The following is a 15,282-nucleotide window of genomic DNA, read 5'->3' as shown; positions in this document are numbered from 1 at the left end:
TCGTGCTTGTTAAATGTTTCCTGCTGATAAAGAACTCAAATCCAGGAACATAGGTAGACAAGAATCTTTGTGTGGTCATCAGCTCTTCCACTGAAATCTGATCACTGAAAAGTTACACATCTGGAAAAAATAGTGTTTCTTCAGGACCCTGAACTGGGCCCTGTCCTGTTTTCTGACACCTCTGACAACTGGACATTTGCATTCCGTCCTCTCAGGTGGTCATTTGCTCCTCCATTCCCCGGTGCCCAGGGCTCACAGAACCTGAACTGTCATCAGGTCACTGCAGAAGACAGGTCTGGGATTAAAGGGGAGAGTCCACAGTCTTTTGGTGCCATTCCCAGGGCCAAGTCACTCTGAGGCCCCACGAAAGGACCATCCCTTTCCCATGCATCATTCCAAGTGTCTCTGAGCTGCCACGTTCTGTACATGCAGAAGCCAGTTTGCCATTGCACTGACACAGAGCTGAAATACTGCAGTCCAAAACACATTTGAAACAGAAGTGCCCTGCTAAATAAGCATGTTTAATTTACATGTTGCAGATGAAGCAAAAGAAGACAAAACTGAACAAGATGAAAAATTTTGTCTGTGGATGTATCAGATGGAAATCTTTTTCACAACTAAGCTCTTCCCTGCTTACCAGCAGGAGAAAGTGCTGAGGCAAAAAGTAGAAGAAAAGCAAAAGGAGGATGTTGAATTAGCTGAGCTGAGAAAGATCAAGGATGTGGAGCTGGCAAAGTAAGTGTTGAATCTTGTCTTGCAGTACTGTTATCTCTTATCTTCCTCTAACAAAATTATTGAAAATGAGAAATGTGCTTAAGAAAGTAGTTTAGCTTACTGGAACTGGAAAACAAACTCATCCAGGTGTAATTAGTAACATAGAGAATGTAACTGTCTGGAGTAACAAATCCAGGCTGCTTTCAGGTTACAGAACTCTTAACTCTGATATTTCCTGGCAAAGACAGTTAAGACATGTTTGGACTTGAAGTGGTGATCAGACAGACTCTGCCTCTCTCCACTAGGACAGTTCATCCTGCTCGGACTCTGAGAAGGGCTGGAGTTGCATAGCCAGTATAAATCTGTCTCCCCCCTCTTGCAGTACATTAAATTCAAACTTTGTCCACTCAGACTCATTGCTGAAAGAGAAGCAGAAGAGGTAAGAAGACAAGAAGCAGCTGCAGCAGAAAAAGCACGTGCCTCCCAGAGTGCAGCTGCTGAGGCGTCCGAGGATCCTGTCCCACAGGAAGTGTCCCCGCGGAAGGGAAGCAGAGCGCGCCTGTCAAAGGGGGAGGCACAGAAGGGAGGGCCCTCTCCAAAGAAAGATGCCCACAGGAAAGACTCCTCACAGAAGAAAGAGGCCCAAAAGAAAGCACCCTCAGTGAAGAAAGAGGCACAGAAGGCAGCACCTGCAGGTAACACGGGGCCTGCTAACAAGAAAAACAAACCCTCTGGTAAAAACCACTGAAACTTCAAGCAAGTTCTCTTCAAATAGAAAAAAAAACAACAAACAAACCCAAACAACACCAGAACAACAACACTTGTAGGGAGCTGTAAATATTATAAGACTGTATGCACAAGAATTGATTTCAGAGGGAAACTGTTTTGCACCGGGGTCTTGGGCAAGTTACATTGCACTAAACTATCAGATAGTCACACAATGATGCAAATGAACACAGGAAAACAAAAAGATGCCCTTAAAAGTGTAACAATTATTAGCTTTATTTTCCAGCAAAATATTCACATAACATATCAGAATGGAATGGTACAGATGAATTCAGACTGGTTTCTAATTAGCTTGCACATAAACATGTTTAAAATTTAAAAATTTTATGGTCAGAGTTTACAGATTTTAGTAGAAATTTTGATTCTTACAAAGCAAGTATTGCTTTACTATTGTCATTATTCCAGTCAATAATATGACTAATAACTTCTCATGTTGAACAAGTGCCTGACATTGACATCTTCAATAAATCAGCCCTTTGCAGATCAATCCAAGAAGAAAATATTGTTAAACTGTGTTGCACAAAGTTTCTTCACTTCTTCTGTTAATAAGAAAAAAAAAAGATACTTCAGTATGATATTTTTACAGAAACCTCCTCAAGAGAAACCCTGGGGATCGTCACAGACAATATAATTAAATTCAAACAGAAAAAACCCTATGAGTTTCTAACGTAGAAATACACTTAATGTTACTCTGTCTTCAGTAGGAGAAAGTCAAGTCAAGTCTGGCATCTCACCCTGTCTGAAAGGTGAGTTGTATTTTAAGTGGCTGAAGTGTAAATGATGGGCCACTCATCTTGGCAAACTTACACTGCAACAACAGCAGACTTGGCTCCATCCTGAGGAAGTACATTATAACCCCTTTTTCAGAGAGAGGAGGAATTAGGGTAGTCTGTACAATAAATCAAGTCAGCAAAACTTTTGCTTTGTGCTATTTGGTAGACAACACTTTCTAAGTTTATCAGGCACAGAAACACTCATTTACTGTTTCTGTGTGGCAGGTTTGATGCTGAGAGACAATTACACAAAGATTTCTACGTCATGCAACTCATTTCTCTTTTTAAAGTGTAGGTTGCTAGGCTTTGGTCCTGGAAAGTATTAATTCTTTCCCATTGTTTAAGTGAGCACATTCCTCCTGTTAAGACAGAGAGCCCAAAAATTGCTGCAGGCAAGATTCAAACAGACTTTAGGAGAAATAGCAATTTAAAAGCTTATTGCATCCTAATGTTCATTTGCACTCTTAGTCACAGTAAATCATTCTGAAAACCACGTTAGAAACAAGACAGCAACGGGATGAGGATCCCTGACAGGACAGACAGACAGATATCATGTGTAAGTAACCTACCCCTGGATCACTGACAAATAAAACCCAACTCAGATGTAAATATGTTCATCTCTCACCTGTCATATACTGTATTAATTACTCCTAAACTAAGCTCATAGATCTCTCCTCTATTATTTGAAGGAGGAATAATGACTGATTAATAATTAAGAATGTCTGCTGAATATTTATGCTGTTCTTTCACAGCTGATAGAAGGCAGACTAAAACCTTAGGCAAACTCACCTGGTCTATCAAAGATCAATCACTCTCTACATTTCTCATGAGATGGATTTTATTACTTCCCTAGGGACATACATCTAAATACAGTTACTACTAGAATGTAATAAAAAACAATCCTTACCATTAACTTCAATCAGATTTACATTTTTTTGATTCAAAATAACATACAGTTCTCTCTGGTCAGACTTCTTCCCAACTACCCAGTAATCACTCATTGCCTTCACAATAATCTCCTCATCTTCATCAACTCTGAAAGAAATTTTAGGAAGAAGGTGGCAGCAAGTTCATCTTCAACAATTTGTCCGTAATCATTAGGAGAGTTCCCTGTCATAAGTTGTTGTGGTTGTGCAGTATCGAAGAGAATACCAATTCTAACTCAGCCATCATTCAGCAGTCAAAGGCTGCATAAATGGCTGCTTAAGACATCCCCAAATGTGTAAATCATTAATTTGTCCATATTCTAAACACTCTGGTGCTCTGAAGAAAACACCTCTCCTCTGTTCTGGTAAGGACACACTTGACAGAATGATGATTTGCTATGGTTTGGTGATTCTGAGCTTTCACAGAACTAAATTCTAAACCTAGACCTAAACCATGCTCAACAGTTAGATACATTCTCTAAAGCTGTCACTAACCCAGTACTTCCATAATATGATGAACCATTCTTTTTTCATTCATAGAAAAATGAAAACCTTGTCCTTCCTTAAGCAGAGTGGGAAAATTGCTAGTTGTTAATTACATAATTAATCACAGTCATTCAACATTTTCATGTTCTTTATTATGACAGAGGGTCTCTCCCACCTTCAGGCTTGATACCCATTGACAAGAAGCCACTTGTCACCTCCATCAGGACTGCAGTAAGTGCAAGGTCCACATTCCATCCATTGGCTCACCCCAGCAGCCCCCAGCTGTGGCAGGGGCAAGGATGACACAGGCACAAGCAGGTTTCCCTGTCCTTTATACTACTTCCCCAGATTAGTCAGACTTTAGTGCTTCCCATCCCATTTGTTATGACTACTCTGAGGTCTCCAATAGATTTGATATTTTCTTGGATAGAGGCCCTGGCCCTCTTCTAAGTTATTTTTTTAAAAGGACACTAGAAATTCTGTTTAAGATGGACTACTTCTAAACCAACACAAAATACCAAACATGAACTGCCAGCCATCAACAAAAAAGACTGGAAAGCTTCAGTCATTTGGAAAAAAAAAATCTAATTGACAGTAGGAGTTACAGACTATTTAATAGTTAAGCATTACCTGGAGAAGTCACTGTTGATGTCACCGAGAATCTTCATGAGGTCGGGGTGAACAGATGCAAGTGATACACTGGGTGTTTTCCTCATGTGAATGGTACTTTTCTCTGCCAGGTTCATGTGATTGAAATAGATAAACTTAAACTGAGGTTCCTTCTCAGCCCTAGGAAGATTTAAAAAGAAAAAAAAAGTGATTTGTGAATACTGACATGTTCTATAACCACAGGCTTCACAGACAATGGTAGTGAGCAGTGCAAAGCTTAGACAGCCTGAAGTCATCTTCACATTGAAGAGACCCAAGTGTTTTAAGACTTGTGGGATTGCACTTCATTTTAACACACTTTAAAAAAACAAAACAAAACAAAACACAAACGAGCCTGTAGAACCAGCCAGTGTTTCCCCTTCTGCTGCTTAGGCTGCCAGTGAACAGACACAGGGGAGTCTAAGGGCCTTGTCCCCCTTCACAGTAGTAATTCATTTGCATTTTTCTAATGAGCTGGTTTTGCTCTGTCTTCATTTTGTTCCCTTGCTGCTCTCCCCTAGGCCAGTCCCCTCTGATTTGAATGGATGCTCAGTCTTTACTTTGATCAGTAAGCCATCTTCCATTCATGTCTTTGTATTGGTTACAACCCAGAGAACAAACTCTTCCCTGATCCAGGCACTTAGATTTGCCCCCAGCATTTGTGTGGGCCAAGCAAGAGACTATTTTCAAAGCCTTGGCAGTGTTCCTCCATTTCCACTTTTATCTACTTAATATAACAACTGTCACTTAGAGCTGTAGTTTTGGTAGAAGCCACAACAAATTCAAGATATGCAAAAACTGGCTACAGCAATTGGTACTTGAGGCAATGCATTATTTAGGACCAGGGAGATACTGTGATGACACCACTCACCTCAGCAAACAACCAGATACCCCTGCTCTCCGTCAGCCACATGCATCAGTGTCAAGAAACTGGATCATGTTTTCAGGACACCATGGCATTAAACTTTTAAAGAGTTAAAGCTGCCAAAGCCAGTCCCAGATGACATTTAAAAAGCCCAAGTTTAATGATTTAGTAGATTGGCACAATTTCAAGCACATCCTATTCTATCCCGTGCGATTTTGCTGATTTGGGAAGCTACCACTGAATGAGTTCACTCCCACACCTATCTTTGTTTGAATTCCTCCTTTGTTGCCACATGTGATACTGTTCCTGCTTCCCCAACTAACACATCTGTTGAAAAATAGATACAATTTTATGGCAAATCAAGTCCTCGACTGTAAAGCTTCTGTTGTAACCAAATAATCCACTCACTAAAATCCCCGATTGAAATTGTTAAACAGGAGTTGTTCTGGTACCTAAACCTTCATTTTGCTTTTGGATTTGTAACTGAGTGAAGAGTTACACTGCCCAAGCCTTGTTCCTAAGGCAAACTCAGAGCCAGCAGTCAGTGACCACTTGATGTGAAAAATGCTGTTTTTTGAACATTACACAGAACAGCAGCCTGGGAAAGCAGAATTCAAAGGAAATCTGCGTGAAAGAGGATGTGGGCAAAGACAGTGATATTTTTAATTTACTTTTTAAACTTAAATGTTCTACTGGCCAGAGGGCTATTTGTGAACATTATGAGATTCTGTTTTCCTCAAGAAAAGCTAGACAGTATAAACTGAGGTTAAAATTTTGAGGGAACTGCTACTTCTCTACCTCAGCATGGGGGAGAGGTGTCAGAAGACTTGTCAGTTCATTTCAGTGCACATATGAAAGAAGTTCTACCTGAATGATTTGCTGACAGCTGGGGCAGGAGGAGGCAGAATGTCAATTGGTAACGGTCATATTTGCCTTAGTATTTACATTATTTTCTCTGCAGCAATTATGCACATGGAGGAAAAAGATTTCAGCCACACAATTAACACTCGTTCATAAATTAGTAACATCTATGTTCTTTCTTCAGGGAGACCTAAGCATGCAAGGACATGCACTTCATAAACACTTAGGGTGCAGAAAGGTAGACAAACATTGTTCAAAGTACACAGTTAACTCAACGCTTTCAAAAGCTGGGCTCATATTGTTATTTAAGCAGTTCATTAAACCTGACTTTTCACCATGTAATGAGGGAATGCAGCAGGAAGTGTGGTACAAACCCCGATATTCTCTTGTTGATGTTGTACTGTTCACAAATGTCTGATGCCAGCACGGTGAGCTGAGGCCCAACAATGCTGTCCAGCTTCCGGCAGAACTCCAGCGTGGGCGGGATCGAAGCTGTGCCAGGGAAAGGAAGGGCAGAGATGGGATTCCCTTCCCACAGCTGAAGGTACAGTTTCTGTAGTTGTTCTCTTTAAACATCAGTATGAGTCCAAGGACAAATTTTTCTCATAATTACAACCTTATGGGTGATTTTGAAAGTGGCTCACTGAAGCAGTATTTAGTGTGTAAATTGAGTTACTTAAGCCATTGGAGCAGACTGATAAAAGCACTCACGAAAAAGAGACTCAAATAACAAATTAATGGGAGTATTTTTCAAGAGTAAAACAAGCTGCATGTGAAAGTATTTTGTACTAACTATGTCTTGCCAAAGAAGTGAGGCTGACAGGTACTTACCATCAATCATAAAGCAGACAGCTGCACTCATGGCCTGGAACAAAAAAAGTTAAAGCAAAAAAACCATTTACAACAGGTTACCTCAACTACCTCAAATAAATGACAATACTTCAGTGAGGTCACACACAGGTGAAGCAGTTAAATTAAAGAAGAAATTAAAAAAATCTACTTGAAAGGTAGCATTTCAACAGGATAATCTCTTTGCAATCCTACACAACAGAGTCAAGCTATGATTTTCAAATCAGCCCAGTTAACAGTTTAAGTTGTAGGGGAAAGGTAAAATTTGGTAAAAATGCATTTATGCAAAGATGTCTTCAAGAAATTTGGATTTAATGTAAAAAAAATTTATTTTATTGATTAATCCTACTCAAGCCAGGTATGAAATCACTTAAAGCAACTGAAGGCTGGTACTTTGTTTTAATAAAACAGCTGCTTGTTTTGGAGAGGGTACAAGAGAGGGGGAAAGAGGATTCAGGCTTTAAAGTTGATTGCTAGAAATGTTATTTTTCTGTCTCTTTGCTTTAACCTGGTCATATCTGTGCACCTTTCTATACACTCTTAAGTACTTCACATCACTGTCTTAATTGTACAGAGATTCCTAATTCTGTGGAGGAATTGCAGAGAAAACTGTAATACCTTATAAACAATTAAATGAAGCTCCTCGTAAGTGTCATCAGTGTTAACAAATATTTTGGGGAAACGGCATTTTGTTTCTGGATCATTAAGATTTAAAGGTCCAGTAAGAAACCTAGAAAACAATTCAACAGGTCAGGTGAGATGAATTCCTGTATTTCAGTTTCTCCAGTTTAACAGGTATTCTCCAAACTAACAATTACTTGCATGTATGAATAGATTTGAATACAGTGAGTTTTCAGCTATCCACGCAGGCACAGAGCCCTTTGTATATTATCTCAACACTCTTATATTTTTTAAGGATTATTTGCAAATATGCCTCAAAGAGTTACAGAAACAGCATCAGAAATGCAGAATAATGCCAAGGAAAAGCTGTGCAGATCATCAAAGAAACAGGAACAAAATTCTTTCCATCTTCAGTCTGTGAGTATCTTTAAAACCTCTTTTTTGTTGCTATGGGGAAGCCCCTTCCTTTCCTGTCCAACAGTACATCCAGACTAGTTTGGTGTAGGAAGTGGTGTACTAGAAGCACCTAAACTTGGGAGAGGGGCATAGACAGGGAGTGTGTGCCAATGTCTTGATCCCAAAGGAATACAATAAATCAAGGAAGAGGAATTCTCGTGATGAAGGGTGTCCAAACCCACAATTATTCAAAATTATGTTGCCCAGCTGCTTAAGTGCAGAATTCCCCACTCTGATGCTGAGGACAGAGGAAAAGCAATTGGTAAATCCTAGATTAAATCTACACCTTTGTCTGGAGTGCCTGATTGAAAAGAAATGACTGGAGCAATTCCCAAATTTGTCAGGCAGTGCATTAAGAGCAATGGGAAGAAAAATAAACGTGAAGTTACGTTAATGAAGCATTTTCTCTTTTTTCCAGAGGTTAGGTTTCACATTGCAGCACCTACTGTGCAACCCTCTGGAATGAACTGTGTGTGGGTATGTACTCAAAATACACACACTTCTCCCAGGGTTTTTGAGGGAAGAAGCAGCAGATGGGGACAGTAAAACAGGACCCACCTTCCATAGTGCTGCAGATTTCCCGGCATTTCAGCACGTATTGGAGAATCTCTTCCCGCTAACTGAAGCAAAAAAGGACACACCAGAAAAACCAGCTTAGAGGCAGAGAGAAGAGAGATATTTCTCCTTGGTATTTTAGCCCTTAGTAGGATCAGAGAAACAGGGAGAAAAGAAAAAATAACAAACACAAAACCCAAACCAACCACTTTCACGCCCAAAAAAACCCAACCCAACTATAATACCTCAGGTTCCATGTGCCTTGGAAACAGAGATGTTGTGAGATATTTGTACAAAATTCTCATGTCATCTTGCTCCAGTCCACTCCTAGAAAAAAAACACAAATGATGTTTGTGCTGCAGTTCAGATCACACATTTTCCTCCAACCAAAACTCGGGCAGAGCACATAATAAACCAGGGCAGCAACAATTCAGTGTCTCAGTGGAGTCAATCCCAGAACATTAATTTCTATTACAATGTTAGTTTATTTGCTAAATGCAAAACACATATAAATTAGCCATAAACCTGAAAAGAAATAAAATTATACTTAAACAAAGATCCAGTTTGATATTCTTAAATCCATTTTTAAGTAGAACTCTTCACAAGCATTGCAATTTCTAGTACAGAATTACATGAAGACCAATCCTTAATTTAATTACCTTCACTACTAAAAATTCTTATGGAGGAACCTGTGTATATTCACAGAGGCTCTTGTGATGGAGATGACAAGGACACTTCTCCAGCTGCTCCCCAGGAAGTAATAATTTGATACAGGCTAGAGATTTCAAAGCTCAGACCAGTGCCTTTTCTACTGAATGGTAGCATGACTCATGTTTTCTCATTTTTATCCAACTCTTTCACTGATTCAAAAGCTTTTCTATTTTGACACTTATTTATAGGATGAGAAGTTGAAGACACACAAAAGAATTACTGAAGTACCTACCAGATAAGCTGGTCATTGTAGAGGAATGCAGTATACTTGACTATGTTCAGGCTTTCTTCCATCCTATTAATAAACGACTGAATTTTCAAGTAAGTCATTTTATCCAGTGGGAAGAAGCTGATTCCACAAAACACATCCAGCAGATCACAAGACTGTAAGTGCAGTGTCTGCAAGTACTGGGAGAACAATGATAGGTGGCTTTCAGAATTCAGAAAACTGCCAATGTGTAGATTTAAATTACAAATTTGAGTCTAAACACCAATAATCTGGAATAACAAAGAAAGAAAATCCTTCCTGTTCTGCTTGTCTTGGGAGCAGAGAATTAGCTTTCAATGTGCAAAGGAAGAGATATTTTCTGTTGTTCTCTTTCTTGATAGAGTATAACCTTTACCAAGAGATTTCTAATGCACTATCCAGTGCTCTGTGAAAGATGTGTTATCCAATGGCTCCCTCTACAGTCATTTCACATCACCAAAAACACACAAGTAATAATTACAGCGTGACAGATTTCTCTCAGTTTGTAACCTAAGTCTTATTTCTTTTCAGAGTTTCAGTGCAGTGCAAGCCTGCCAGCAACATGTTGCTAACTTGTTCAATAGGGTTATAACAGACAATTTGCACGACTACATTTTTTAAGCTCTTCTAATTTCCTGATGAAAAAGAGAAATTTTCATTAGGTTTCTTTCTATTATACAAATCTATAGAAATTACTGTTTTATCCTCAGCAGGAACATCAAAGAAAAACAATGTTTTAAAGATAAAAATACATTACTTTCTCTTTTGCCATGGTCTATTTTTAATAGACAGAAGCACACATCAACTCATCAAAGTACTCCTTGTGCCAGTGGTGTTCATTCTAAAGCCTACAAGTCTTACAAACAAACAAAACAAGACCCTCCCCAATCCACAAGCAAAGCCTGTACTTCTGTTTACACTGTCACAACGTTGTGTTATTTTAAAAATCTGTTAGGAGAACAAAATTTTAAACACCATTACGCAGTGTCTACACTCCATCCTTATCAGGGACCTCAAGATTCACATCTCTACCACAAGAGCACTAACTGCTGACAGCAGTCCTGTTTCCTTCTGTGCAAACAAGGAAAATGGGGGCAGGCAGGCACTTGGCTGCCACCTTTTAAAGCTTGATGAAACTTTTCATGTAGGAACTCAAAATTCTGCCAGACTATTCAGTCAGTTCCTTAGTGTGAAAAATACATGAATAATATTTGATTTCTTGCTCAGAAATAGATTTTGCTTTTCATTCTTTCACTGAAACATCAGCTTTGAAATTATATTCTGAAGACTAGTTATAATGAAGACAATATTTCCTCTAACCTTCTCAGGTATGACTACTAATTCCACCTGGGGGTGTGGTAGGGGGAAGAAGTTAAAAATTTAAACTATTTACTACTTCATCTTGTGCACGCAGGGTGTGGAATCTCCACCCCTGGATCTTTTCAAGACTCAACCATCCAAAGCCCTGGGCAGGAGAGTTTAAATACAGTGTTTCCCTGCTTTGAGTAGGAGGCTGAACTGGATGACCTTCCCAGGTTCCTTCCAAAGGCAATGATTCTGCAACAGTAACTCAAATAAAACTCAAAACTGGTATCATAGTAACCAAGTCAAACAGCAAAACAGAATTTCCGAAGAATGAACATGATTCTGTTAGGTAAAATATCCAATAGCTAAGCTGTTCCATCAAGCCATATCCATGCTTTGTGGTTCAGCTCCACTTGAAGAACCTACTGAGCTAGTAGAAGCAGGAAGTATTTGACAAAATGAGTACCCAGATACTTTGTGTTGCCACCACACGTTTTCCACTGTTTTATAGTCACACTGCTGCCACTTAGAGGAGATTTTTGCATCTTATTTCCAATGTAGAATCACACTTTATGTGCCTGAAAAATAAGGTCTTACCCGATGGAAGAATTTCTCTAGTCTCTCCTTTAGGCCTTTCACACCTCCATCTTCCATGGCCTTCAGGAACGTGCCATTGAAAAGCTAACAGTTAAAAGGAAAAAAAAATCAGTTAGTTGGGCAATCATTTACAATAATTTCTTGTAACTTGGCTATGAATATAGCTAGATTACAATACACCTCCCATTCCTCAGTATTTGTACTCCACATCAATCCAAATGTACCCCTTTTTTATTGAAAAAACATCTCAGATTTGCAGGGTCCAGGCAGTTATGGCAGCAGAGGCAGAATATTTATGTGTCATTTAAGTGTCTTATGCTTTTGTTTCGTAAAAGGCCTTTAACCAGGGCTGTTTCTCAAGCAGATAATAGCTAACACCATCAAAATCAAATACTTATTAGTGTAACTGCCCAGGAAACTTGGACTTTACAAAAATTAGAAGGCTTTTATTATTACAATAAGCTATTGAACCAGCACAGAGCTGTATTTTTCTCTTCCATGAATTCCATTTCAGCTGCAGGAAGAGAGTAGATAACAGTGATGAGATGAGAATGCCAAAGCAATGATGAGCTTGCACACCCAAAGGGTACCATGAGGATCTTCTTCCCTTCCCAAGAGGAGCCTCTGGTATTAACTCTACCTTGTACATGCTGTAGCACTGCTGCAGGACCGAGCTATAGACCTTGTCCTGCAGGAAAGAGAGCAGCACATCAGTGAAGCAGAGGCAGAATTACAAGTATTTTGGCTGAGCTAAACGTAATGTATGTTTTCAAAGAGCCAGCAAAGACACAATTTAGAGAAATCAATCTCTGAAAAGTTAAATAGCATTTTCAGTCAGCATTTAGAAATGCTTTGTACTGTCTTTGTACTTATAAAGTACAATTTCAATAAAAGGAGTCCCTTCCCCCCTCACATTTAGTACCCAAAGCACCTTACAAACTCATGCCCAAGATTCCAGTTACAAATAGTGCCCTCCCTGAGACCAGCAGCCAGTGAACATGAACCTACTTCTGGCAGCTCTCTCTTCATCCAGGTCAAAGGCTGAAGGAGGTGGGACACCATAGCAGGTTTTTTGGGGCTAAGATCTTAACCCAGATGCAAAAAGACTATTAACTGGCAAAATAGAGTCCCTATGACACCCATCCTTTTGTTAGGACACAATAAGGAATGGAAGTAGTGCACTAGCAGTCTTAAGAAAGTAGTAACATGTATACTTAAACCTCATAAAAATATGTAGACTTAAAAGCTTGCAAGAACTTCATTAAACAAACAGATCCTAAGAAATATTCACCTATTATAAGCTAGAAATATTCACCTATTCCAAGCTAAAGTCTCATGGGTGCATATTTTGCTAATGTTTATGGGATGATCTTGAACTGTTCCCTGGATAATCCGCTGTCTTGTACTCTTCTTTCAACTTGACTGAAAATACTTTGCCCTCTTTCCATTTATGGAGACAGATATGGATACATAGAAAAATCAATTTGACAGCAGTTCAAGAAGAATCAAACTAAGATATTTCTGGAAGTACCCTTAAAATACAATATAACCCATTAAAATAATAAAAAAAAAAAAAGGAAAGTTCAGTCTTACCAGCAATTCTTCTTCCTGATATTCATAGACTGGCTTTCCATCTTTGTGTTTTTCTATTATGGGATTCCGTACAACCTAGGAAGTGGAACAGGCTGGTATTAGACAATGCAGAATGCATGGAGAACATTGCAGGATGGTGCTTTAGGAACATGCAGATCACATGCATAAGTACCATGACCATCCAGAAGTTTTCTTCAGGTTCGTGGAAAAATTGTCTGTTCTTCTGTGTATGTAGGGATTTTGCTGGTTTTGTTGGACTAAAGGTCCTGGAAAGAAGACATATATGTGGGCATAGGTATTTATACACAGTCACAGCAAGAAGACATATGACTTGAGAGATTTAAAACACAGTGCTTGTGCCAACACAGCAAGCCATGCAATCAGACTTCTCACCTCGTGAATTGCACTATAGCTTCACATAGCCCCACATTTCTAATTTTTTCATTCTTTTCTACTTCATTTGGGTGATAGAAGAGAATCTTCTTTTCTTCCTAAAATGTGAAAAAAGAAGAATCCAAGCAAATGAATTTTAACAGAATCAGAGTTAAAGAATACTGAGTACATGGTTTGCTTGTTTTTTAACTTTAATCCCTGTATTTCCTAGGCAGAATTTTATCTTGTACCAAAATGGGCTTCTGTAATAATGGATTAAAAGCATATTTAAGCACACTTAAGCAGTCAGTCATCCCATGATATCTCAAAATACTTTATAAATTGAAGGCTATTGAAATCACTTCTCAGCTAGTTCAAAGCAAGGCGAGCTTCAAAGCCAGATCAAAGCAAGGCTAGTTTCAAAGCCAGCTCAGATTACTCCAGGCCTTGTCCAGTCATGTTTTCAATATATCCAAAGATGGAAATTCCACAACCTTTCCAGGCCCTGCTCTCCTATTAGACCACTTCACTGTGAAGAATGTTTTTCTTCTAGCTCATCAGAATTTCCCTTGCTGGAACTTCATCCATTACGTCTCATTCTTTCACTTCAAGAACCCAATTCCATCATCTCCAGCCATTCTTTAGGCTGGTGAAACTGCCCTCAGACCCTCTTCCACATCGTCTGTTCTTCAGGCTGCACAAATACAGTTGAAGGCTCTCCTGGTACGCCACAGACTGGCTCGAGACCTTTTCACTGGGCTTGCTTCATCTTGTCAGTATTTTTGCTACCCTGGGAAGCCCTGGAGGAACACAGCACCCACCAGCAGTCCCACACGTGCTGGAGAGGGGGAAGCAATCGCTCCACTGGCCCTGCTGAGCCACAGCCCGGCTCGCCCGGCTCCACTGCCACAAGTGCTGCTGATTCACGTACGACCTGTTGGTCACCAGACTCCCTGGTCCTGTTCTGCAAAGCTGCTTCCAACCAGTCAGCCCCTGACCTGCCATGGTGTGTGAGATTATTTCACCCCACACACGGGACTTTGCCTTCGCTGAGCCCCACCAGGATTCCGCCGGCCCATTCCCCAGCTCGCCGAAGGTCCCTGCAGAGCACCAACAGCTTGCCCCGGGTTGGAGTCACCCAGAATCACCCAGGAGCTTGCTGAGGGCACGTTCAGCCTCACTGTCCCGTCACTACTAAAAATGTGAGTACACTGCTCTGTTCAAAAACTACTGCAGCTGAAGATTATCACATGAGCCACACAATATGCTGTTTTCTAAAGCTAGAGACTAGAACTTGAGTTTACTTGTTAAGGGTCACAGCAGCAAGAGAACATCAGCAGTAACTTGAATTTAACGAAGTTAAACAGTAACCTGTAACGGTAATAGTAACCACATTGTATCTACGTCCAGAAAGTTATTTTTAGAGAAAGTTACAGCATCAGTGAAACATAGTTACTGCCTGCCCAGCTCCCCATCTCCAATACAGGCCCTGCCGGTGACAACCCCCCCGGTTACTGCTCCTGTTCGGTCTGAAGCAGAGACCGATCCCGGCCCCGCTGACACCCAGATCCCCGGGGCTGCTGCGGGCCGGGAAAGCCGCAGCTCCGGCCGCCTTTGTCGGGGGCCGGTCCCGGGCCTGGGGCAGGGCCAGCCCCGCCGGGAGGTGCCCGCCTGTCCCCGCAGCCCCGGCGGCGACAGCCCCCGGTACCTCTCCCTCTTTGGGCCCCAGCTTGGGGTTGTAGATGAAGAAACTGAGGAGGGTCGGAGCGAGCTGCTTCTCCTGGCCGGTCCCCCCCGCCGCCGCCGCCATCCTGAGCCTGGGGCCGGCAGCCGCCAGACACCATCGGGAGCGGCCCGAGGCCGCCCCGGCACCGGCACCAGCCCCGGCCCCGCCGCGCCTGCAGCGGCCCGGCCCGG

General features: G+C 40.8%; 2 protein-coding genes and 1 long non-coding RNA gene across 7 annotated transcripts in view; 2 read left to right on the top strand and 1 right to left on the bottom strand.

Moving 5' to 3' along the window:
- LOC108496586 (radial spoke head 10 homolog B2-like) overlaps window positions 1–1,693 on the top strand; it is a 15,042-nt gene extending 13,349 nt beyond the window's left edge. For all 4 annotated transcript variants that reach the window (XM_017813428.1, XM_017813430.1, XM_017813427.1 and 1 more), the window contains 2 exons: window positions 540–735; window positions 1,126–1,693. In XM_017813428.1, the coding sequence (XP_017668917.1) occupies window positions 540–735; window positions 1,126–1,462 (533 nt within the window). In that variant the 3' untranslated portion in view covers window positions 1,463–1,693. The remainder of the gene's footprint in view (window positions 1–539; window positions 736–1,125) is intronic.
- Window positions 1,687–15,282, bottom strand: CCZ1 (CCZ1 homolog, vacuolar protein trafficking and biogenesis associated). The gene is made up of 15 exons (XM_017813433.1): window positions 15,074–15,282; window positions 13,387–13,484; window positions 13,166–13,259; window positions 12,994–13,068; window positions 12,041–12,088; window positions 11,401–11,484; window positions 9,484–9,659; window positions 8,786–8,867; window positions 8,544–8,605; window positions 7,527–7,638; window positions 6,891–6,924; window positions 6,434–6,551; window positions 4,316–4,474; window positions 3,181–3,308; window positions 1,687–2,039 (listed from the first exon to the last, which is right to left on the bottom strand). The coding sequence occupies exons 1-15, from the start codon at window positions 15,173–15,175 to the stop codon at window positions 1,984–1,986; spliced, it is 1,428 nt and encodes a 475-aa protein (XP_017668922.1). The 5' UTR covers window positions 15,176–15,282; the 3' UTR covers window positions 1,687–1,983.
- LOC108496594 lies at window positions 6,487–9,594 on the top strand. 2 transcript variants are annotated; one of them, XR_001874523.1, is made up of 4 exons: window positions 6,487–6,603; window positions 7,825–7,946; window positions 8,404–8,462; window positions 9,440–9,594. It is a non-coding gene; the product is annotated as an uncharacterized LOC108496594 (long non-coding RNA). The 2 variants fall into 2 exon arrangements; XR_001874522.1 differs by lacking the exon at window positions 9,440–9,594 and having other exon boundaries at window positions 8,404–8,782.

The sequence above is a fragment of the Lepidothrix coronata genome, unplaced genomic scaffold, assembly GCF_001604755.1.
Source record: "Lepidothrix coronata isolate B3197 unplaced genomic scaffold, Lepidothrix_coronata-1.0 Scaffold41, whole genome shotgun sequence".
NCBI lineage: Eukaryota > Metazoa > Chordata > Aves > Passeriformes > Pipridae > Lepidothrix > Lepidothrix coronata.
This window is presented reverse-complemented; position numbering and strand designations above follow the sequence as displayed.

Excerpts from the sequence above, each read along its gene's own strand:
- CCZ1 (XM_017813433.1), bottom strand. The coding sequence starts at position 15,175 with ATGGCGGCGGCGGCGGGGGGGACCGGCCAGGAGAAGCAGCTCGCTCCG. Across the intron at positions 12,089-12,993 it reads ATCAGGAAGAAGAATTGCTG|GACAAGGTCTATAGCTCGGT; the intron begins GTAAGACTGAAC and ends TCTTTCCTGCAG. Across the intron at positions 3,309-4,315 it reads ATCAACAGTGACTTCTCCAG|AGTTGATGAAGATGAGGAGA; the intron begins GTAATGCTTAAC and ends AATTTCTTTCAG.